The sequence below is a fragment of the Balaenoptera acutorostrata genome, chromosome 20 (genome assembly GCF_949987535.1).
Source record: "Balaenoptera acutorostrata chromosome 20, mBalAcu1.1, whole genome shotgun sequence".
Lineage (NCBI taxonomy): Eukaryota > Metazoa > Chordata > Mammalia > Artiodactyla > Balaenopteridae > Balaenoptera > Balaenoptera acutorostrata.
This window is the reverse complement of record NC_080083.1, coordinates 25911276-25935506: the sequence shown is the minus strand read 5'-3', so window position 1 is coordinate 25935506 and position 24231 is coordinate 25911276. Positions and strand designations below refer to the sequence as shown.

Here is a 24231-nt window from a genome sequence, read left to right as displayed (position 1 = left end):
CGCTTTTAGCCTTATGTTTAGGTCTCTGATCCATTACACGTTAATTATTGTGTTCAGTGTGAGGTAGAGATTGAGGTTCACTTTTTTTCATATGGATATCCAGTTGTTCTGACATGATTGTTGAAAAGATTTTCCATTTCCCATCGGATTGCTTTGTTGCTTTTCTTGAAAATCAGTTGATTAGACAAATAAGTTTTTTTTTTTTCATTTTTCTCTTTTTGTGATCTGTTTGTCTTTTTATATGCCAGGATCATGCTGACTTGATTACTGTAATTTCATACTAAGTCTTGAAATCAGGTAATGTAAGTCTTCCAACTTTGTTTTTCTTTCTCAAGATTGCTTTGGATTTTTTAGGTCTTTTGCATTTCCATATAAATTTTAGAATCAAGCTGTCTATTTCTACAGTATTCCTGGTAGGGATATGCATGGGATTGCATTGAATATACACAGATCAATTTAGGAAGAATAGAAATCTTACTAATGGTGAGTCTTCCAACCCATGAACATTATATATATATCTATATATTTAGTTTTCAGTGTAGAGGTCTTGCATGACTTCTGTTAATTTATTCCTAACTGATTTGTTTGTTTGTTTGTTTTTTTCCTTTTTTTCTTTTTTTTAAAGTTATACAATTTATTTATTTATTTATTTATTTATTTATTTATGGCTGTGTTGGGTCTTCGTTTCTGTGCGAGGGCTTTCTCTAGTTGCAGCAAGTGGGGGCCACTCCATCGCGGTGCACGGGCCTTTCATTATTGCGGCCTCTCTTGTTGCAGAGCACAGGCTCCAGACGCTCAGGCTCAGTAGTTGTGGCTCACGGGCCTAGTTGCTCAGTAGCATGTGGGATCTTCCCAGACCAGGGCTCGAACCCGTGTCCCCTGCATTGGCAGGCAGATTCTCAACCACTGCGCCACCAGGGAAGCCCAACTGATTTGTTTTTTGAAATGATTGTAAATACAATTAAAAAAATACTATTTTCCCAATTATGTACTACTAGTATCTAAAAATACAACTGATTTTTAAAAATATGTATCTTACAACTGATTTTTGCATGTTGACCTTGTATCCTGTAACATACAACTATTAGGTTTAGTAATTGTTTTATATATTCTTTAGGATTTTCTATGTACCCAAATTATGTCATTTGTGAGCAGGTACAGTTTTACTTCTTCCATTCCAACCCTTGTGCTTTTTTTCCCCCTTGTCTTATTACACTGTCTAAAACCACCAGTACAACATTGAATAAAAGTGGTAAGAGCGAACATACTTGCTTTGTCCTTGATCTTAGGGGGAAACTGTAAATATGTCACCATTAAGTGTGATATTAGCTGTAGATATTTTACTTGTCCTTTGTGAGATTGGAAAAGTTCCATTCTGTTTCTGATTTTCTGAAAGTTTTTTTCATGGATGGATATCAAATTTTGTCAAATGTTTTTTCTGCACCTATTTAAATGATTGTATGTTTTTTGTCCTTTATTCTGTTAATACAGTGAATTACCTTCTTTTTTAAAAATGTTAAACCAATCTTGCATTCTGGGGATAAACCTCCCTTAGTCATGATATATTGTCCTTTTTATATATTGCTAGAATCAATTTACTAATATTTTGCTTTAGATATTTACATCTTTCTTCATTAAGGACCTCAGCCTGTAATTTTTAATTTTTCCCTTCTTTTCCGCTCCCTCCCTTTCTCAGTCTTAATCTCTCTCTCTTCCCGCACCCTACCTCCTCCTCCTCCTCCTTTTTCTTTTTTTCTTTTTATAAATTTATTTATTTTTATTTTTGGCTGCATTGGGTCTTCGTTGCTGCACATGGGCTTTCTCTGGTTGCGGCGAGCGGGAGCTACTCTTTGTTGCGGTGCGTGGGCTTCTCATTGCAGTGGCTTCTCTTATTGCGGAGCACGGGCTCTGGGCACGCGGGCTTCAGTAGTTGTGGCACGCGGGCTCTAGAACGCAGGCTCAGTAGTTGTGGCATACGGGCTTAGTTTCTCTGTGGCATGTGGGATCTTCCCAGACCAGGGCCTGAACACATGTCCCCTGCGTTGGCGGGCAGATTCTTAACCACTGCGCCACCAGGGAAGCCCTCTTCCTTTTTCTTTTTGTAATTTCTCTGCGTTTATTAGTGGGTTTTGTTGACCTCATGAAATGTTGAAAAATATTATCTTCCAGTTTTCTGAAGGAGTTTTATAACATTGATGTTCTTTTTTTAAGTGTTTGATAGAATTCACCAGTAAAACCATCTTGGCTTGGAGTTTCCTTTTTGGAGAGGTTTTTGATAAATTCTGTTTCTTTAATAGATATAGGTGTTTTCAGATTTTCTATGTCATCTTATGTAAGTTTTGATAAATGGTGTTTTTCAAGGAATTTATTTCACCTAAGTTGTCAAATTTATTGGCATAAAAGTGTTTATAATGTTCCTTTATTATCCTTTTAATGTCTGTAGGATATAGGGTGATATTCTCTTTCATTTCTCAAGCTGGTGTTCTATTTATTTTTTTCACTAGTCTAGCTAGGATGTTATGAATTTTGTTGATTGTTATCCATTTTGTTGATCTTTTGAAAGAACCAACTTTTGGCTTTATTATTTTCTCTATTATTTGTCTGATTTCTACTTCATTGATTGCAGGTCTGTATTATTTCCTTTGATTTATTCTGGGTTTACTCTGCTTTTCTTTTTCTAGATTTTAAAAGTTGAACCTTTCAGTCATTTATTTTCTTGTTTTCTATTGTAGGCATTTAAAGCTATAAATTGCCTTCTAAATACTGCTTTAGCTGCATCCCACAAATTTTGATATGTTGTATTTTCATTACAGTTCAGTTTATAATTTTTGATGACCTGTGGGTTATTTAGAAGCATGTTGTTTAGTTTCCAAATAGTTAACAAGTTTTTCTTAGCTATCTTTTTGATTTCTTTTTTTAAAAATAAATTTATTTATTTTATTTTTGGGTCTTTGTTGCTGCGTGCAGGCTTCAGTAGTTATGGCACGTGGGCTCAGTAGTTGTGGCTTGCGGGCTCTAGAGCGCAGGCTCAGTAGTTGTGGTGCACAGGCTTAGTTGCTCTGCAGCATGTGGGATCCTCCCGGACCAGGGATCGAACCTGTGTCCCCTGCATTGGCAGGCAGATTCTTAACCACTGCACCACCAGGGAAGTCCCTTGATTTCTAATTTAATTGCATTATGGTCAAAGAACGTACTCTGTATGATTTCAATTCTTTTACAGTTGACACTTGAACCATAGGGAGGGTAAGTGCGCTGACCACCCCTCCTAACCCCCCCACTCCCTCTGCCCAGTTGAAAATCTGCGTATAACTTACAGTTGCCCTTCTGTATCTGTAGTTCCGCATTTGTGGATTCAAGCAGCTATGGATTGTGTATTATGGTAGTATGTGTTTATTGAAAAAAATCTGCATATAAGTGGACCTGCACAGTTCAAACCTGTGTTGTTCAAGGGTCAACTGTATTTTTTAAAAAATATTTCTTTATTTATTTGGCTGCATCGGGTCTTAGCTGCAGCACGTGGGATCTTTTGTTGTGGTGTGTGGGCTCTCCAGTTGTGGTACGTGGGCTCAGTAGTTGTGGCGCATGGGCTCTAGAGCACGTGGGCTTAGTTGCCCTGTGGCATGTGGGATTTTAGTTCCCCAACCAGGGATCAAACCCACGTCCCCTGCATTGGAAGGCGGACTCTTAACTACTGCACCACCAGGGAAGTCCCTCAACTGTATTTTTATTAAAACTTATTTTATGTCATAGTATATGGTATATCTTGGGGAACATGCTACGTACACTTGAAAAGAATATGTATTTTGTACATATTGTTGGATGTAATGTTCTATAAATGTCAGTTAGGTCAAGGTGGTTGATAGTGTTTTTCAGATCTTATATGTTTTTATTAGTATTTTTGATCTAGTTGTTAAGTGAGAAAAGGGTGTTAAAATCTCCAACTGTGATTGTGATTTTTTCCATTTCTCCTTTTAAGTCTGTCAGTTTGCTTCATGTATTTTGAAGCTCTGTTATTAGATACATATGCATTTATGATTTTTGTTTGCTTCTTATGAATTGATGGATTTCTCTTTATGAGATATCCTTCCCTTTTTGTCTCTGGTAATATTCTCTCTTGAAGACTATTTTATCTGATGTTAATATAGCCACTGTAGTCTTTTTATGCATCATATTTTTTTCCATCCATTTATCTGTATCTATCTGCATCTCCTACAGACAGCATATAGTTATCTCCTGCTTTTTAAACATCTATTCTGGTATTGTTTGCCTTTTTATTTGAAGTATTTAGTCAATTTACATATACTTTAATTATTTACATGTCTGGGTTTAGGTCATTGTCTTCTTTGTTTTAAAACTTTTATTTTATTTTATTTTATTTTTTTGGCTGTGCTGCGTGTCTTGCAGGATCTTAGTTCCCCGACCAGGGATTGAACCTGGACCCTTGGCAGTGAAAGTGCAGAGTCCTAACCACTGTACCACCAGGGAATTCCCTAGGTCTTCTATTTTAGTTTTTTTTTTCTTTGTGTTTCCTCTGCTATTGTTCCTCTGTTCCTTCTTTTCTGCCTTCATTTGCATTAACTGAATATTTATTTTTAGCATTTCATTTTAATTTATCTTTTGGCTTTTAAATCTGTATCTCTTTGCATTACTTACTTAGTATTTGATCCATGGATTACAATGTGTATCTTTAACTCTTTATAGTTTTTTTAAGGCTAATATTGTATCACTCTGTGTTAAATACAAAAACATAGCAATTGTATAGGTCCATTTACCCCTACTCATCATCCTTTATGATACAGTTGTTCTATGTATTATACACATATACTATGAACTCCATAATAATTGTTAAAATATGGTTTCATCAGTCATCTATAATTAAAGAAACCAAGAGAAATGTCTCTTCTTTACAAACATAGTTACCATTTTCAGTCCTGAAGTTCCAAATTTTCTTCTTTCTTTAGTCCAAAGAACTGCCTTTAGCATTTCTTTTTTTTTTTAATTAATTTAATTTAATTTATTTACTTTTGGCTGCATTGGGTCTTCATTGCTGCACGCAGGCTTTCTCTAGTTGTGGCAAGCAGGGGCTACTCCTCCTTGCGGTGCGTGGGCTTCTCATTGCAGTGGTTTGTCTTGTTGCGGAGCGTGGGCTCTAGGCGCACGGGCTTCAGTAGTTGTGACACATGGGCTCAGTAGTTGTGGCTTGCGGGCTCTAGAGTGCAGGCTCAGTAGTTGTGGTGCACGGGCTTAGTTGCTCCGTGGCATGTGGGATCTTCCCAGACCAGGGCTTGAACCCGTGTCCCCTACATTGGCAGGTGGATTCTTAACCACTGCGCCACCACGGAAGCCCTAGCATTTCTTATAGTGCTGCAGAAACAAATTCTCTCAGTTTTCATTTATCTAATCATCTTCTAGTTCTTTTGTCATTATTGAAAGATATTGTCACTGGAGATTAATTATGGGTTAGCAGGGTTTTTGTTTTTTTTCTTATATTACTTTAAGGATGGCATTTCATTGTCTTCTCAGTCAGCTAAATTGTGTGATTTTTTTCTGGCAGGTTTTAAGAGTTTCTCATCATATTTGATTTTCTTCAGGTTGACTGTGATGTGCCTTGATATGGTTACCTATGTATTTCTCCTATTTGGGGTTCACTAAGCTTTTGAATTTGAAAATTTATGTCTTTCCAAAATTTAGGAAATTTTTGGTCATTATTTCTTCAAATGTATTTCTGCCTCATCCCTGTTTTCTCTTTTTGAGATACTAATTAGGTTTTATACCTTTTGCTATTAGCCCACCAGTGACTGAGGATATGCCCTCTGACTTCCTGTTTTATTTTCTTATTCCTACGAAAACATTTCTCTCAGACTAGATTTTTTTTTAAAATTAATTTATTTATTTATTTATTTTTGGCTGCGTCGGGTCTTCGTTGCTGCACGCGGGCTTTCTCTAGTTGCGGCGAGCAGGGGCTACTCTTTGTTGCGGTGCGTGGGCTTCTCATTGTGGTGGCTTCTCTTGCTTCAGAGCACAGGTTCTAGGTGCGCAGACTTCAGTAGTTTTGGCTTATGGGCTCTAAAGCGCAGGCTCAGTAGTTGTGGCACACGGGCTTAGTTGCTCCGCGGCATGTGGGATCTTCCTGGGACCAGAGCTCGCACCCGTGTCGCCTGCATTGGCAGGCAGATTCTTAACCAATGTGCCACCTGGGAAGCCCCTCTCAGACTAGATTTAATTCTCAAGTTAGCCAGATTTTAGTGAATTATCCATATAGTTTATCAATATTTTATAGATCTTTGGAAGACATGGAAGTAGTAAGAGAAGGAAGATGGCATTTCAAGTGCATAAAAATAGTTTTGGCTTCACATGTTGTGATCCACTTGTTTCATTATTATAATAAATTTGAACTTTTAAAGATAGGCCATCTACTTTTTACAGTTTCTAAATATTATGAGCAGGTATAATAGTTCTTTGATACTCAAATTGTTTGAGAAAATATTAGTTAAAATGTACCCTGTTACAGAATCTCTTTGCTGTTGCTCTCAAATGGTGCCATTATCCTCATATAAATACATAGATCCACTTGTATGTACTGATATAAGTTTATTCCAGATATTCTGTGATAATATGTGACTTCACCAAAATAGCCCTGAGTGGGGGGAAAATTAACATACTAGTAGTGTTATAGGTATCAGAAAACAAACTACTCTCATTTTCTGATCGTTAAGGATCTGGAAATATTTTTTTCTTTTAATATGAAGAAAGCAAATATGCTATCCTTGCGTCTATGTAAAATCATTGCACCTATAAGAACAGGTAACCTAAAGGTATATGATTTATTAAAATATGGATCCAGAGAAGTTCTAGTAACTTTTTAGGGTGAGGCTCAGACTGTTCTCATACATATTAATATATTGATTTTTTTTTTTTTTTTTTTTTTTAAATTTATTTATTTTATTTTTATTCATTTTATTTTTGGTTGCGTTGTGTCTTCACTGTGCGCGGGCTTTCTCTAGTTGCGGTGAGCGGGGGCTACTCTTCGTTGTGGTGCATGGGTTTCTCACTGCAGTGGCTTCTCTTGTTGTGGAGCACAGGCTCTAGGCGCGTGGGCTTCAGTAGTTGTGGCACATGGGCTCAGTAATTGTGGCTCACGGGCTCTAGAGCGCAGGCTCAGTAGTTGTGGCACATGGGCTTAGTTGCTCCACGGCATGTGGGATCTTCCTGGGCCAGGGATCGAACCCGTGTCTCCTGCATTGGCAGGCGGATTCTTAACCACTGTGCTACCGGGGAAGCCCAATATATTGATTTTGATGTAGTCTTTTTATAAAAACAAGTTCAACTTGTTAAACAAGAGGTATGGCTCATATGATCCCATTCACTAAAGAAGTATGACACAGGTTATGGTGTTTTAGACTTATGAAACTAAATAAGCGTTAGAAAAGGATTCTTTTTTTAAAAATATTTATTTATTTATTTTTGGCTGTGTTGGGTCTTTGTTGCTGTGCGTGGGCTTTTCTCTAGTTGAGGCTAGTGGGGGCTACTCTTCGTTGCGGTGCGCGGGCTTCTCATTGTGGTGGCTTCTCTTGTTGCAGATGGGCTCTAGGCATGCAGGCTTCAGTAGTTGTGGCACTCGGGCTCAGTAGTTGTGGCTCACAGGCTCTAGAGTGCAGGCTCAGTAGTTGTGGTGCACGGACTTAGTTGCTCCGCAACATGTGGGATCTTCCCAGACCAGGGATCGAACCCATGTTCCCTGCATTGGCAGGCGGATTCTTAACCACTGCACCACCAGGGAAGTCCCAAGGATTCTTTTTTTTTTCAACATTATATTCTCTTCTATATTCTGTCAGGTACACAGAAAGTACCTGACTTTCTGTGTAATGTGTATGTTTTGGACTCTGCAAAGGCAACAGCATAGGTATGAAGGAAGAGCCGTTTTATAGCTTAGGATGAGAATTGATAATTAATTTTTAATGTATTGATTTTGATTTTCAATGAATGAATTGAGTTCAGATACTCAGTACTTATACTGTTACATTTTTTTCCGTATTCATTATCTTATTTCATACTGGCTTGTCTTCCCATCTATGGAAGAGTCAACAGGATCCAAAATTGTGGTTTCATGAAGGGAAATAATAATTATGTGTAATATGAACAAAATATTTACCAGTATTAGTGTTAAGTCCTCTTTTCTAGCAGGTATGTAAAGAAAATGCTATACAAAAATGTAAAATTATTCTCCCCTTTGGAAAGTTAGTCCTCACTAATTATTATTTACATAAGAAAAAGGTAGAATTTAAAACACATAGGACACGTTTTCAGTAAAAAAAAAAAAAAAAACTATTTAAATCAAGACCATTTTTTCATATGGTTTTTTGTTTCAAACCCCTAAGTACTAAATGTAATAATTTTTGACAGCAGCAGTTCATGTGTTAAGTTTTGGAGTTTAGAAATATTATTCACTAACCATGAGTAAATCTCAGCAAGGAGTCATCTAGGTGAGAAGAATGCCATTTCTGTAAGAAAGATGCATTTAATCTAGTGATACTCTATGATGTCAAATGGTATAAAACATTTATTAAGCTGTGTAATAGATAGGACTCAGTTCTACTCTATCCCTGGAGCTCTAATAAATTTTTAACAAGGAAAAGTAGGAAAACCAGGGGTGTCTTCCCTTCTACAGTGCCCTAGGCATTTTTCTATCTTTGAGAAAGCCAGAAAAATCTGGGCTAACTTTTCAAATCTTACATTATAATGTTAAGTCAGATTCTGGTATGTCTAGGGGATCTCAGGTACTAGTTCCATAGCACTAGAGAAATTCTTTTGCTTTGGTTTGTCTTTTTTGTTTGTTTGTTTAAGACGTTGTGTGTGTCTAGTTTTAAAGCTTTTAGTCTGTTCAGAGTTTCCCTTGTGTTTCCATAGCCACCAGGAGGAAATATTAGATAGTGATGAGCCATTTTAATGGAATAATCATGAATAATCATGAACAAGAGCCTAATGTCAGATAGACCTAGGCCAGCTCTGCCAAGTTAGCATTGGACCAGTTAGCTAACTTCTTTAAGCCTCAGTTTCTTCATCTATGAAATAGTGATAGGATTATTGTGAGCATCAAGTGATCAAATTATATGCAAAGCACCTAGCATAGTGCCTGGCATATGGCAAATTCTTCTTATTATTAAAGATTTAAAATATACCATACTTTATTAGTAATAAACTAAACATAAGAGAGTTGCTGTGTTAATTTTTTAAATTAGCTCAATTAATGGTTTTCAGTTTTGTTTATGTGCTTCATGTTAATAAAACATAGAAAATGTAAAAAATGTAAAGATAATTCTAGTGATGTTCTTAATGATTCAAAGATGATGCTTTTGTCATTTGTATATGTATGCATGGTTAGAGCAAGATGAATTGTTCATACCAAGCAGGGGGAATTTTTATATAAATTGGTCAAGGAACGTGCCACCTGATAGGACATTAGAGGAAAAATAAATTGGTAAGACTTACTATATATCAAGTGCTATATATACTCTGTCTCGTTTAACTTCTTTAACAGCCCTCTGAAACTAGGAAGTATTTCAGTTTTGCAGCAAACAGGCTTCAGGAATTAAAATAACTTGCTAAGGTCACGCAGCTTGAAGCGTCAGAATTGGGATTCATACCAATCGACTCCAAAATCCATGTTCTTTATTACTATCATTTTGCTGAGAAAATTAATAGGATCAGAAATGTAAACTATGTAGAAAAGAGGCTAAGATGGGAACAGTTAGTTGACAGTATAGGGATTTAGTTGAAAGAGTAATTAGATCCCTTTTCTAACTAATAAATGGTAAAAAATATGATGGGAGAAAACTCAGTGTGTGAGAGTTTTTAGCTTTCTGCTCTTCCTCTGTGTGTTAATGACAGTTATGCCTTTGCTAATTCAATTTCCTCCATTTTCCCCTCCCTCCAAGGAGGGCTTAACATTTGTCAGACTAGGTCTTTGGTGATTTGTAATGTAGAATTGAGAGACAGGGATGAGGTAGAAGGAATATGAAAGTAGCCACTGCAGGATAGTCTAATCATATTATTCCATGTTTTCTGCTTTGTACCTTGTCATGGTTGCATTAAAAAAAAAAAAAAACTTTTTGGGACTTCCCTGGTGGTCCAGTGATTGAGACCCCATGCTTCTACTGCAGGGGTTGCAGGTTCGAGCCCTGGTCTGGGAACTAAGATCCCACGTGCCACATGGCCAAAAAATTAAAAATTAAAAATAAATAAATTAATTAATACATAAAAAAAAGTTTTCAGTGGAGTTCTTCAAATCTCACAGTGAATGCTAGTAGCTCCTAATTGTAGCAGTGTTAGAAAATGTTTTATGTTGATAATACTCGAACTTAGATATTTGAGTTTACTATGTTATTCTCTCTACTTTTGTATATGTTTGATGTTTTCTATAATAAAGAAAATGTCTTAGTGATCATACTTGATTGTTAGGATCCTTCTGTAATCCTGGAATGTCAGAACTATATCTTGTATATTGTTATATATTTTTGAGTGCCTTACATGTAGTAGTCACTCAATAAATAAACATCTGAGTTGAACCGAATATAATATTTTGTTGCTCAATTTTTTTTAAATTTATTTATTTATTTATTCTTGGCTGTGTTGGGTCTTCGTTGCTGTGCGTGGGCTTTCTCTAGTTGCGGCGAGCGGGGGCTACTCTTCATTGCAGTGCACGGACTTCGTATTGCGGTGGCTTCTCTTGTTGTGGAGCGTGGGCTCTAGGCGCATGGGCTTCAGTAGTTGTGGCACACGGGCTCAGTAGTTGTGGCTTGCGGGCTCTAGAGTGCAGGCTCAGTAGTTGTGGCACACGGGCTTAGTTGCTCCGTGGCATATGGGATCTTCCCGGACCAGGGATCGAACCCATGTCCCCTGCATTGGCAGGAGGATTCTTAACCACGGCGCCACCAGGGAAGTCCTGTTGCTCAATTTTAAATGTAAGGAATATTTAAGTAGTGGTTGATATATAAAGTAAAAATGGGCTTTTTGGTTAATGCTGTTAAGGTGAGAAAATGTTCTGAAATTAGATAGTGGTGATGTTTGCAGAACTCTGTGAATATACTAAAACATTGAATTTTGAATACTTTAAGTGAGTACGTTTTATAATATGTGAATTATATCCCAGTTTTAAAAAAGAATATAAAAATATGCAGAGACAAGATGTAAACTCGGAGAAGATAGTTGTAACACATATAACTGATAAAGGAAAGAACTCCCACAAATCAATAAGGAAAGACAACTCTGTAGATAAATAGACAAATTACAGGAACAGGCACATCACAAAGAGGAAACAAGAGTAGCCAAGAAATACTAAAAAGATGCTCACCCTCATTAGAGATCAAAGAAATGCAAGTGGTAAATTCAATGAAACAGAATTTTTACACTTACCAGATTTGTAGAAATTAGAGTTGGGAATGTTAACTGGTACAGTCACTTTTTTTTCTTTTTTTTAATAAAGAGATTTCTTGTTTTTATTTATTTATTTATTTATTTATTTTTGGCTGTGTTGGGTCTTCGTTTCTGTGCGAGGGCTTTCTCTAGTTGTGGCAAGTGGGGGCCACTCTTCATCGCGGTGCGCGGGCCTCTCACTATCACGGCCTCTCTTGTTGCGGAGCACAGGCTCCAGACGCGCAGGCTCAGTAGTTGTGGCTCACGGGCCCAGTTGCTCCGTGGCATGTGGGATCTTCCCAGACCAGGGCTCGAACCCGTGTCCCCTGCCTTGGCAGGCAGATTCTCAACCACTGCGCCACCAGGGAAGCCCGGTACAGTCACTTTTGAAAATATTTTGGTATTATCTGGTAAAATTGAAGCTGCACATGTCCTTTGATCCAGCAATTCTACTCCTAGGGGTGTGTGTATGTGTGTGTTTGTATATACACCTATGTATGTGTATTCTGTCCTGTCCCCATTGATCTGTAATGCCACCTTTATCAAGTCTTCACATTTTCACAGGCCTATTTCTGAGCTTTCTATTATTTTAAATGTGTTTGTTTATCTATGCACCAATTTTGTTCTGGCTTAATTACTGTAGTTTTAAAATAAGCCTTAACATCTAGTAGGGTCACCTGCTTTAGAAGTGTTCTTCAGGAATGTTTTGGCTATTCATGGTTCTTTGCTCTTCCGTATAAACCTTAGGATCAGCTTGCAAGTCTTATGAGAAGTCCTGCTGGATTGTTATTGAACTTATATTTAATTACTTTGAATTTATGGGTCATTTTGAAAAGAATTTTCATGAAGATAATATATTTCTCCATTTATTTAGGGCTTTAGTGTCTTTCAATCAAATTTTATAATTTTCTTTATAAAGATCTCATACTCTTTTGTTAGATTTATTTTTAGGGGTGTGTGTGTTGGAGAGAGAGAGAATACTGTCAATTTAAAAAGCAGCTTTATTGAGGTATAATTTACATTCCATAAAATTCACCCATTTTAAGTGTACAGTACAGTTCAGTGCTTTTAAGGAAATTTTCAGTTGTGCAGCCATCATCGCAATCTAATTTTAGAACATTTTCATCACCTCAAAAAGAAACCTTGTACCCACTGGCACTCTGTACCCACCCCTGGCCCCAGGCAACTACTAATCTGGTAGACACACCAAAAAATCTTTTTATTATGGACATTTAAAAGTAAATACACAAAGTCAAGAAAATAGAACAATAACTCCAAAACAGCCAATTTGGTCAATCTTATTTTCCGTTTCCTCCAAATTCTGTCTAACCTCTCCCCTGGATTATTTTAAAACCTATCTCAGACATAATTTCATTTCTTTCATAAGTTTGTAAGTATGTATGTGTCTCCAAGGTCTAAGGTCTCTTTTTTTTTTTTTTTTTTTAATTATTTATTTATTTATTTATGGCTGTGTTGGGTCTTCGTTTCTGTGCGAGGGCTTTCTCCAGTTGTGGCAAGTGGGGGCCACTCTTCATCGCGGTGCGTGGGCCTCTCACTATCGCGGCCTCTCTTGTTGCGGAGCACAGGCTCCAGACGCGCAGACTCAGTAATTGTGGCTCACGGGCCTAGTTGCTCCGTGGCATGTGGGATCTTCCCAGACCAGGGCTCGAACCCGTGTGCCCTGCATTAGCAGGCAGATTCTCAACCACTGCGCCACCAGGGAAGCCCTCTAAGGTCTCTTTTTAATTTATTTATTTATGGCTGCATTGGGTCTTCGTTTCTGCGCGTCGGCTTTCTCTAGTTGCGGCGAGCGGGGGCTACTCTTTGTTGTGGTGCATGGGCTTCTCATTGCGGTGGCTTCTCTTGTTGCAGAGCACAGGCTTTAGGTGCACGGGCTTCAGCAACTGTGGCACGTGGGCTCAGTAATTGTGGCTCGCGGACTCTAGAGCACAGACTCAGTAGTTGTGGCATGCGGGCTTAGTTGCTCCGCGGCATGTGGGATCTTCCTGGAGCAGGGATCGAACCCGTGTCCCCTGCATTGGCAGGTGGATTCTTAACCACTGTGCCAACAGGGAAGTCCCAAAGGTCTCTTTTCAAAAAGCTTAACTACGATACCATTTTCACACCTAGAGAGATTAACAATAATTCTTTAGTGTCATCTAACATTCAGTCAGTTTTCAAAGCACTATTCAAAGCAATCTATACTTTGCATTATTTTGATATGTCTCTTAAATCTCTTATAATCTGTAACAATTTCCTGACCCTCCATTTTTTTCTTGCCACCTATTTGTTGAAGAAACCAGATCATTTGTTGGTAATCTGTAAAATGTTTTTTGTAAAATGGTAGGTAGTTCTGGAGCAGCACATGCTGTCCAGTAGAAATATAACATGAAACACAAATGCAAGCCACATAATTAATTTAAAAATTTCTAATACCTGCATTAAAAAAGAAAAAGGTGAAATTAGTTTTGACACATTTAGTCAACCCAAGATATCAAAAATATTATCATTTATGTACTCAATATAAATAATTATATTTTACATTCTTTCTTATTTTTTGAAATCTGTTGTGTAATTTACACTTACAGCATATCTCAATTCAGAGTGGGTGTATTTCAGGTGCTCAGTAGCCACAGGTGACTAGTTAGTGACTACGCGATTGGGCAGTGCAGATCTAGAGGCTTGATCTGACTTAGGTTTGAGTCTTTGTCAAGAACAGTTCATAGGTGGTGCTTTGTATTTTATATTGCATTCCAGCAGAAGGCAAATAATGTCTTTTTTTTTTTTTTTAATGTTAAGCTTGGTCCAAAGTTTCAGTTATTGTCAACCTGATCATTTAGACTTTCACCTAATGGTTTTAGCTGCCATTGATGATAATTGCCTACATTCATATCTCATTAATTGTTGAAAATGGTGACTGTCTAATTCTGTCATTACTTCTGCATCCAATAGCTGAATTTTTCTGTGAAGAAGAATTTTCCCTAATCAGTTGTTTGCTTCTCTATTAAACTATTCTCTATCATAGTTATACTTTTTGTTATTAGTTTTTAACTTAATTGAATAGTGGTCAGAAAATACGGTCTGTATATGATGCAGTTTTTGAAATCTATTGAATCTTGCTTTATGGCCTATTGTATAGTCAGTTCTCAAAAATATTTCATGTGTGCTTGAACAGAATGTTTATGCCCTAGTTGTTGGGTACATTGCTAAATACGATTATAAAATAAAACTTGTTAATTATATCATTCACATTTTTAGTATCTGTACTGATTTTTATGTCTGATCTATCAATTACTGAGAGATGAGTTATAATTTCTTCTATTATGATAGTGAATTTATTGATTTATTCATGTAATTCTGTTGGTATTTGCTTTATATATTCTGGCATTTGGCCATTAGTTACACACAAGTTTAGAACTGTTATGTCTTCCTGGTGAATTGAACCTTCCATCATGTAGTGACCCTCTTTACTTTAGTAATACTTTTTGCGCAAAAGTTTATCTTGTTTGATATTAATATTGGTTAGTATTGTCTGGTACAACTTTACTCATCCGTTTACTGTCAATCTCTTTTCTTATATTTTAGATGTCTTTTGAGAACATATATAGTTGGATTTTTAAAAAATATTTATTTATTTGGCTATACTGGGTGTTAGTTGAAGCACGTGGGATCTTCGTTGCCACATGCAGGATCTTTGTTGAGGCATGTGGGATCTTTAGTTGCGGCATGTGGGATCTTCGGTTGCTGCATGCGAACTCTTAGTTGCGGCATGTGGCATCTAGTTCCCTGACCAGGGATCGAACCCAGGCTCCCTGCATTGGGAGCGTGGAGTCTTAGCCACCATTGGGCTACCAGGGAAGTCCCTATAGTTGGATTTTAATATTAAAAAATCTAGATTGACAGTCTTTTTAATTATAGATGTTAGTCCATTTATAGTTTCTTTTATTACTGATATAGCAGGTTTATTTCTACCATCTTTTATGTTTTTTATTGTCACACTTTCTCTGCTTGTTGTTGTTGTTCTTATGGTTCTTCTCCTCTCTTCCTCCTCCCTTCCTCCTCCTTGTTTTCTTTTTCTTGTCCTTCTTTGGAATATATACACAATATATTTCTTTTACTGGTTATTCTAAAAATGTTAACATGCATATTTAACCTAAAACCCAAAGTTAATCGATATATTTACCCAGTTTCCTTATATGACAAAGACTTCTGAATGTTTAAATGCTGATAAATTTTCCTTAAGGGTGATTGTTTGTTGTCTGATATTTTAGTTCTATTTTTTAAAAATTTAATTCTACAAAGTAGACATCATTGTTATCATTTTATAAATAGATGTTTGTTTAGATTTATTCATGTTTATCTTTTTGTTGTTGTTAGAATTCCTGCATCTCAAGATAGACCTTTCTTCCAAATTCCCTTCTTACTAAAGTACATAATTTAGAAGTGCGCTTAAAGATCTCTTAGGGGACTTCCCTAGTGGTCCAGTGGTTAAGGCTCCATGCTCCCAACGTAGGGGGCCCGAGTTCAATCCCTGGTCAGGGAACTAGATCCCACATGCATGCCGCAGCTAAGAGTTCCATGCCGCAACTGAAGATCCTGCATGCCGCAACTAAAAGTTTCCCGCATGCTGCAGCTAACAAAATCCCATGCCCCAACGAAGATCTGCAACTAAGACACGGTGCAGCCAAATACATAAATAAATTAAGTAAATAAATGTATATATATATTTTTTAAAAAGGGTCTCAGTACTTAATGCTATCAGTTTTTGTTTGTTTGATCATGTCATTATTTGCTCTCACACTTTAAAGATTGTTTTATGTATTTCAACTCCAGGTTGGTGGTTATTCTTTTAGCTCTTTTATAGTTATTATTCCTCTGTCTTCTGAGTTTTATTGTTGCTGTTGAGAAATCAGCTGTCGGTCTGTTTATCAGGTATCTGTTTTTTCTCTCTTGTGGCCTCTAAAATATTTTCTATGCCTTTGGTTTTTCCAGTTTCCCCCACACTGTATATAGGGTGGTTTTCTTTTTTTATTATGTTGTTTGTGATTTGTTGGGTTCCCTGAATGTGAGAATCTATGGTTTTCATCAAGCTTGAAAACTTAGCCATTATTTCTTCAAATATCGCCTCTTGTCTAGTCTCTCTGTTTTCTTCTTCTGTAACTCTAATTGGATTAAACATTAATTAGATTATTAAACATTCTTACTTCTTCCTCTTTGTCTTTTTTTTTTAATTTATTTATTTTTGACTGTGTTGGGTCTTTGTTTCTGTGCGAGGGCTTTCTCTAGTTGTGGCAAGTGGGGGCCACTCTTCATCGCGGTGCACGGGCCTCTCACTATTGTGGGCTCTCTTCTTGCGGAGCACAGGCTCCAGACGCGCAGGCTCAGTAGTTGTGGCTCACGGGCCTAGTTGCTCCGCGGCATGTGGGATCTTCCCAGACCAGGGCTCGAACCCATGCCCCTGCATTAGCAAGCAGATTCTCAACCACTGCGCCACCAGGGAAGCCCCTCCTCTTTGTCTTTTAACTTCGTCTCTTTTATGTCTCCATTTTGTATCTGAGTAATTCTTTAGATCTCTCTTCTAGTTTAAACTGTGAATTTTCACTTTAGGTTCATCTATCCTGCTGTGTAACCTGTCTACCAAGTTTCTAATTTTAATTATATATCCAGTTTCTAGAAATTCTATCACGTTCCTTTTCAAATCTGCCTGCTTATTGAATGGAGTTTGTTCCTTATTCATATTTTTATATCCTTTCTTGTTTCTTGAAATGTTATTCTGCAGCTATTAATTTTCACTGTCTTTGTGGGCATGAGTTTCATGTTTATTATTTTTGCTGACCCTTAATCACAGTGGCTTGTTTCCTATGTTTTGTGATTTTTTTTTTTCACTTTAAGCAAAGTCTTTATTTTCAAGGAAAAAGTATATTTTCTCATTTTCTGTTCTTGGCATAAATTTTAATTATTTCCAGTGGAACCAAAACCTCCTGAACCCCTTTCAGTGTCATCTAAAACTTGAACTTCCTCTATTTCTGGGTGAAATATCCGTTCACAAATGAGCTGTGCAATTCGATCACCCTTTTTGACTTCAACTTTTCTTTGCCAAAATTAAACAGTACAACACCAACATTTCCTCTATAATCTTCATCTGTGACACCAGCTCCTACATCTATGAAGTGTTTTGCAGCCAAGCCAGAACGTGGAGCTACTCTCCCATAGCACCCAGAAGGAAGAGCTATCTGAATGTCTGTTTTCACAAGGGCTTTCTCCATAGGTGGTACTGTGTAATCATAGGCACTGTATAGGTCATAGCCCGCGGCACGCTCGGACCCCCTGGTCGGAGCGGTGGCATGCTCCGAAAGCCGGACAGAGCGGAGCCGCATGCCGCCCTCCTCCGCAGGCCGGGCCCGTTTGCTGGGGGAGATGACTTGTGCCTCTTGAGAGCAGGACATGGCAGGGCAGAATGTGAGCACAAGAGGAAGCAGGCGGAACAGGAGAGAGCAGGATGAGCGCAGCGCACCGGTTCTAAACTTCCCGCCAACAACTCCCCGCCCCTGTTTTGTGATTTTGATTGTGAGTTTATGTTCATTTATCTCAAGATAGTTTTCATAGTTTAGCCAGCATTTTTAGGTGACTTATAAGGTTTTTTTTCAGGGTACATTAGTGTTCTATTTGCCTGAAATGGAAGATATAAGATATTTTTAGTTAATTAATTAGGAAAAATTAGGAGAAATAATGTATCTACAGCAATATAAAATGAGACTGTCTTTTAAAATAGAAATTTTAGAATTCATTCTTTGCATTGTCACATCCTTTGTGTGGTTAACTGTTGTCTTAAACTGTAGGCATCTAAGTGTGAAGTGTCCTGTTTTACCTGTCTCTGTAAGATATTACTAATTATTGATTAGCAGGCATAAAGTGAATGCATTTGTGCTGTTCCTCTAATGTACATTTTCTTTTTAAAGTTCATATCATTAGCTGGAGAAGAGAATACAATTCATGAAGTGGAATACAATTCATGAAAACTGAAAATAATCTCCTCCTTTCCTTCAGTTTCTGTGGCTCAGTCTTAAGGACCAAATAATGTATGGGTTATTTAGGGCAACGGTTCTAATCTGTGATGTAGCAGTGAGATGAGAGAAATATTTTGAATCACCAGCATTAAGATATGATATTCATTATTATTCTGAAGTTATTTCATATGTTTCATATGTTTTCCCCCCAGAGAAAACCCAGGCTCTTTTATGGGAGAGACTGTCTTCTATTTTGTTTGTGTATCTCTATCTTCTTTATGTCAAACTTCAGGCCCATATAAATCTCCAGCTTATTTAAAATACTTTTGTCTTGACTAGCTTGTACAATGGGACCTTTTTATCCTATTTCTCGTGAAAACCTCATATTCTGGCATTTTTCTTACTATCATAGAAAAACTGTGCACATGGTGGAGAAAAGCCCAATTTAAGTCAACTTAGTGGGACTTGCATATCTATGGAAAAATCCTAAGATGTCTTTCTGGGCCATTTGCTTTTTGATATATCCATATTGTTCCTTATCCCAGTGAAAACAGATATGAGAGACTGTACTAGTCCTGTAATTAGCTAGTCCTGTAATTCTTGCCAGGATAGTAGGGGTTGCTCATTGTGAACACATTCTGCCGCCAACAGCTGAGTTGGAACATTGTGTTTATTTGTGAGAGGATTTAAATATGAACAATTTGGTATAAAGATTAAATGAGGGAATAAATTCTACTGATAAACCTGATGAAATCATTAGTCTTTTAAAGAAATATTACTAAATTATAGAGAGGAGTTCATATTGAATATCACAGTGAACATTGTAGAAATTGAAAAATCTTTGTATATTTCATTTAGAAGAGTTTTCTGGCTTTCTTGTTGCCTTTTTTGAGCAGTGGACAGATGTACTGGAGGCAACCTAGCTTGGTGTAATAAGCAACAGATTGGAATATAGAGCAGAAGTAGGTATATAATGTCAGGAGTCCAATTCAGTGTATATTTACTATGTACAAGAAACTTTTTTTTTTTTTTATATATTTTTGGCTGTGTTGGGTCTTTGTTGCTGCACGTGGGCTTTCTCTAGTTGTGGCAAGCGGGGGCTACTCTTCGTTGCAGTGTGCGGGCTTCTCACTGCGGTGGCTTCTCTTGTTGCGGAGCATGGGCTCTAGGCGCTCGGGCTTCAGTAGTTGTGGCACGCGGGCTCAGTAGTTGTGGCACTCAGGCTCAGTAGTTGTGGCTTGCGGGCTCTAGAGTGCAGGCTTAGTAGCTGTGGAACACAGGCTTAGTTGCTCTGCGGCATGTGGGATCTTCCTGGACCAGGGCTTGAACCCATGTCCCCTGCATTGGCAGGCGGATTCTTTTTTTTTTTTTTTTCTTATCTCAAATTATATTTCATTATATTTTGAACATATATTTCAAAAATATACTTTTTTTTAAACATCTTTATTGAAGTATAATTGCTTTAAAATGGTGTGTTAGTTTCTGCTTTATAACAAAGTGAATCAGTTATACATATACATATATCCCCATATCTCTTCCCTCTTGCATCTCCCTCCCTCCCACCCTCCCTATCCCACCCCTCTAGGTGGTCACAAAGCACCGAGCTGATCTCCCTGTGCTCTGCGGCTGCTTCCCACTAGCTACCTATTTTACATTTGGTAGTGTATATATGTCAGTGCCACTCTCTCACTTTGTCCCAGCTTACCCTTCCCCCTCCCCGTGTCCTCAAGTCCATTCTCTAGTAGGTCTGCGTCTTTATTCCCATCTTGCCCCTAGGTTCTTCATGACCATTTTTTTTTGTTTGTTTTTTAGATTCCATATATATGTGTTAGCATACGGTATTTGTTTTTCTCTTTCTTCACTCTGTATGACAGACTCTAGGTCCATCCACCTCACTACAAATGACTCAATTTCATTTCTTTTTATGGCTGAGTAATATTCCATTGTATATATGTGCCACATCTTCTTTATCCATTCATCTGTTGATGGACACTTAGGTTGCTTCCATGTCCTGGCTATTGTAAATAGTGCTTCAGTGAACATTGTGGTACATGACTCTTTTTGAATTATGGTTTTCTCAGGGTATATGCCCAGTAGTGGGATTGCTGGGTCGTATGGTAGTTCTATTTTTAGTTTTTTAAGGAACCTCCATACTGTTCTCCATAGTGGCTGTATCAGTTTACATTCCCACCAACAGTGCAAGAGGGTTCCATTTTCTCCACATCCTCTCCAGCATTTATTGTTTGTAGATTTTTTGACCGATGTGAGGTGATATCTCATTGTAGTTTTGATTTGCGTTTCTCTAATGATTAATGATGTTGAGCATTCTTTCATGTGTTTGTTGGCAATCTGTATATCTTCTTTGGAGAAATGTCTATTTAGGTCTTCTGCCCATTTTTGGATTGGGTTGTTTGTTTTTTTGATATTGAGCTGCATGAGCTGCTTGTATATTTTGGAGATTAATCCTTAGTCAGTTGCTTCATTTGCAAATATTTTCTCCCATTCTGAGAGTTGTCTTTTTGTCTTGTTTATGGTTTCCTTTGCTGTGCAAAAGATTTTAAGTTTCATTAGGTCCCATTTGTTTATTTTTGTTTTTATTTCCATTTCTCTAGGAGGTGGGTCAAAAAGGATCTTGCTGTGATTTATGTCATAGAGTGTTCTGCCTATGTTTTCCTCTAAGAGTTTGATAGTATCTGGCCTTACATTTAGGTCTTTAATCCATTTTGAGTTTATTTTTGTGTGTGGTGTTAGGGAGTGTTTTAATTTCATTCTTTTACATGTAGCTGTCTAGTTTTCCCGGCACCACTTATTGAAGAGGCTATCTTTTCTCCACTGTATATTCTTGCCTCCTTTATCAAACATAAGGTGACCATATGTGCATGGGTTTATCTCTGGGCTTTCTCTCCTGTTCCATTGCTCTATGTTTCTGTTTTTGTGCCCGTACCATACTGTCTTGATTACTGTAGCTTTGTAGTATAGTCTGAAGTCAGGGAGCTGGCAGGTGGATTCTTAAGCACTGCGCCACCAGAGAAGTCCCTGTACAGGAAACTTTGACAGACACTCTAGTCAGGGAGGGAGATGGAGGTGGATATAAGGATGAATAAGAAATAGTCTTTTAAGTAATGTAAAATCCAGTGGGAGAAATAGGATCAGTAAATAATAGAAAATAGAATTAAACGAATGTTAAACAGAATTTGCAGTAATGTGCCATAGGGGAACATAGGAAAGAGCAATGAAGATTGATTAGAGAATCAGAGAAGGTGTCAGAAAGAATGTGGCATTTAAGTTGATTCTGGAAAAGGAGTAGTATTCGGATAGATGGCAGGTGTTGAGAATAGGAGTGTGAGGATCTCATTTTGGGGGATTGGTAAATGTGAAGGCATGCATGGTTAAAGCCCTGATTTTATGGAAGGATAAAGGAGAATGTAAGGCCAAACTATATGAGTATTTAATTTTTACTCTGTAATGTTAGTAACAACTAACATTTCTCAAATATTTTCATGTACTTGTTTGAGACTTATAAGAACAGCTATGGGAGGTATTATTTCTAGCCCCAATTTATACATGGTCTTGTGTGATTTAGTGGAAATATCTGGATTTTTAATTTACTTTTTTTAATTGAAGTATAGTTAGTTTACAATGTTGTGTTAGTTTCAAGTGTACAGCAAAGTGATTCAGATATACATATGTATATGAATATGTATTCTTTTTCAGATTCTTTTCCGTTATAGGTTATTAGAAGATATTGAATATACTCCTTGTGCTATACAGTAGGTCCTTGTTGTGTATCTATTTTACTTTATTATTTTTTAAAAAATATTTATTTATTTGGCTGTGCTGGGTCTTAACTGCAGCACACGGGATCTTCGTTGCCATGTGCGGGACCTTTGTTGCAGCATGCAGGATTTGTAGTTGTGGCATATGGGATCTTTAGTTGCGGCATGTGAACTCTTAGTTGTGGCATGTGCGATCTAGTTCCCTGACCAGGGATTGGACCTGGGCCCCCTGCATTGGGAGCGCAGAGTCTTAGCCACTGGACCACCAGGGAAGTCCCTATCTATTTTTTTGTTTTTGGCTGCATCAGGTCTTAGTTGCAGGATCTTCGTTGCAGTATGTGAGATATTTTGTTGCGTGGGCTTCTCTCTAGTTGTGGTGCGTGGGCTTCTCTCCAGCTGTGGTGCGTGGGCTCCAGGGCTCGCAAGCTCAGTAGTTGCGGCAGGCAGGCTCTCTAGTTGTGGCACACAGGCTTTAGAGTGCACAGGCTTATTAGTTGCCCCGTGACACGTGGGATCTTAGTTCCCTGACCAGGGATTGAACCTGTGTCCCCTGCATTGGAAGGCGGATTCTTAACCATTGGACCACCAGGGAAGTCCTATCTATCTGTTTTATATATAGTAATTTGTATCTGTTAATCCCAAACTCCTAATTCATCCCTCCCCCTTCCCCTTTGGTGACCATAAGTTTGTTTTCTTTTTTTCTTTATTTTTTATTTTTATTTTTTAAATTTATTTGGCTGCGCCAGGTCTTAGTTGCAGCACACAGGATCTTCGTTGCAGCATGTGGGATCTTTTTTAGTTGCAGCATTTGGGGTCTTTTAGTTGTGGCATGTGGGCTCTTTCGTTGCAGCATGCGGGATCTAGTTCCCTGACCAGGGATCAGACCTGGGTCCCCTGCATTGGGAGCGTGGAGTCTTAACCACTGGACCACCAGGGAAGTCCCAAGTTTGTTTTCTACGTCTGTGAGTCTTTCTGTTTTGAAAAGTTCATTTGTATAATTTTTTAAGATTCCACATATAAGTGATATAATACTTGTTCTTCTCAGTCTGACTTACTTCAGTTAGTATGATAATCTCTAGGTCCATCCATGTTTCTGTGAATGGCATTATTTCGTTCTTTTTGTGGCTGAGTAATATTCTATATATATATGGACGTTTAGATTGCTTCCATGTCTTGGCTATTGTAAACAGTGCTGCTATGAACATTGGGGTGCATGTAACTTTTCAAATTAGAGTTTTCTCCGGATATATGCCCAGGAGTGGGATTGCTGGATCATATGGTAACTCTACTTTTAGTCTTTTTAAGGAACCTCCATACAGTTTCCATAGTGGCTGCACCAGTTTACGTTACCACCAACAGTGTAGGAGGGTTCCCTTTTCTCCACACCCTCTCCAGCATTTATTGTTTGTGGATTTTTTGATGATGGCAGTTCGACTGGTGTGAGGCGGTACCTCATTGTAGTTTTCATACCCATTTCTCTAATATTAGTTTTTAAGTGACAAAGTCAACTGGATTTGAAAGTTGACTTTGTCACTTAAGTTTCGTGAGCTTACTTGATATTACTGAGTATTAATTTTCTCATCTGTCAAATATGGATGGTACCTTCTTCAGTAGTTTGTTTCCAGGGATGCTACATAAGCTGCATTATTAAAGGGGCAGCATTCGCGCAGACTAGGGATTGGCAGTTTTTTTCTATGAAGGGCCAGATAGTAAGTGTTTTAGGCTTTCCAAGCAACAAGGTATCTGCCTCAACTGCTCAGCCCTGCTGTTGTAGCACAAAATCAGCCATAGGCAGTATGTAAAGACATGGGTGTGGCTGTATTCTAATAACATTTCACTTACAAAAACTGGTGTTGAGCCAGATTTGGCCCACAGCCCAGAGTTTGCTTACTCCTGACAGAGACTGGGATATGAATGGTGCGCCCTTGAGCTCTGCACTTACGTGGTATAGGTTGTTTTAAGGAATAGTACGTGAGTTATAGGAAATATTTATTCACAGCATGGTAATAGTTCTAACTTAGTGCATGTGGATGTTC

The 24231-nt window shown here is 37.8% G+C and overlaps 2 protein-coding genes across 3 annotated transcripts in view; one reads left to right on the top strand and one right to left on the bottom strand.

Annotated features, from left to right (window-relative positions):
• Nucleotides 1-24231, top strand: part of PPM1E (protein phosphatase, Mg2+/Mn2+ dependent 1E) — a 208234-nt gene that overhangs the window by 41814 nt on the left and 142189 nt on the right. The gene's annotated exons all lie outside the window — the stretch shown is intronic.
• On the bottom strand, nucleotides 17299-17876 carry LOC103000785 (deoxyuridine 5'-triphosphate nucleotidohydrolase, mitochondrial-like). Its single transcript, XM_028168537.2, is given in 2 exon segments — nucleotides 17299-17498; nucleotides 17501-17876. Coding segments are annotated over 2 exon segments (492 nt in total). The 5' UTR covers nucleotides 17859-17876; the 3' UTR covers nucleotides 17299-17364.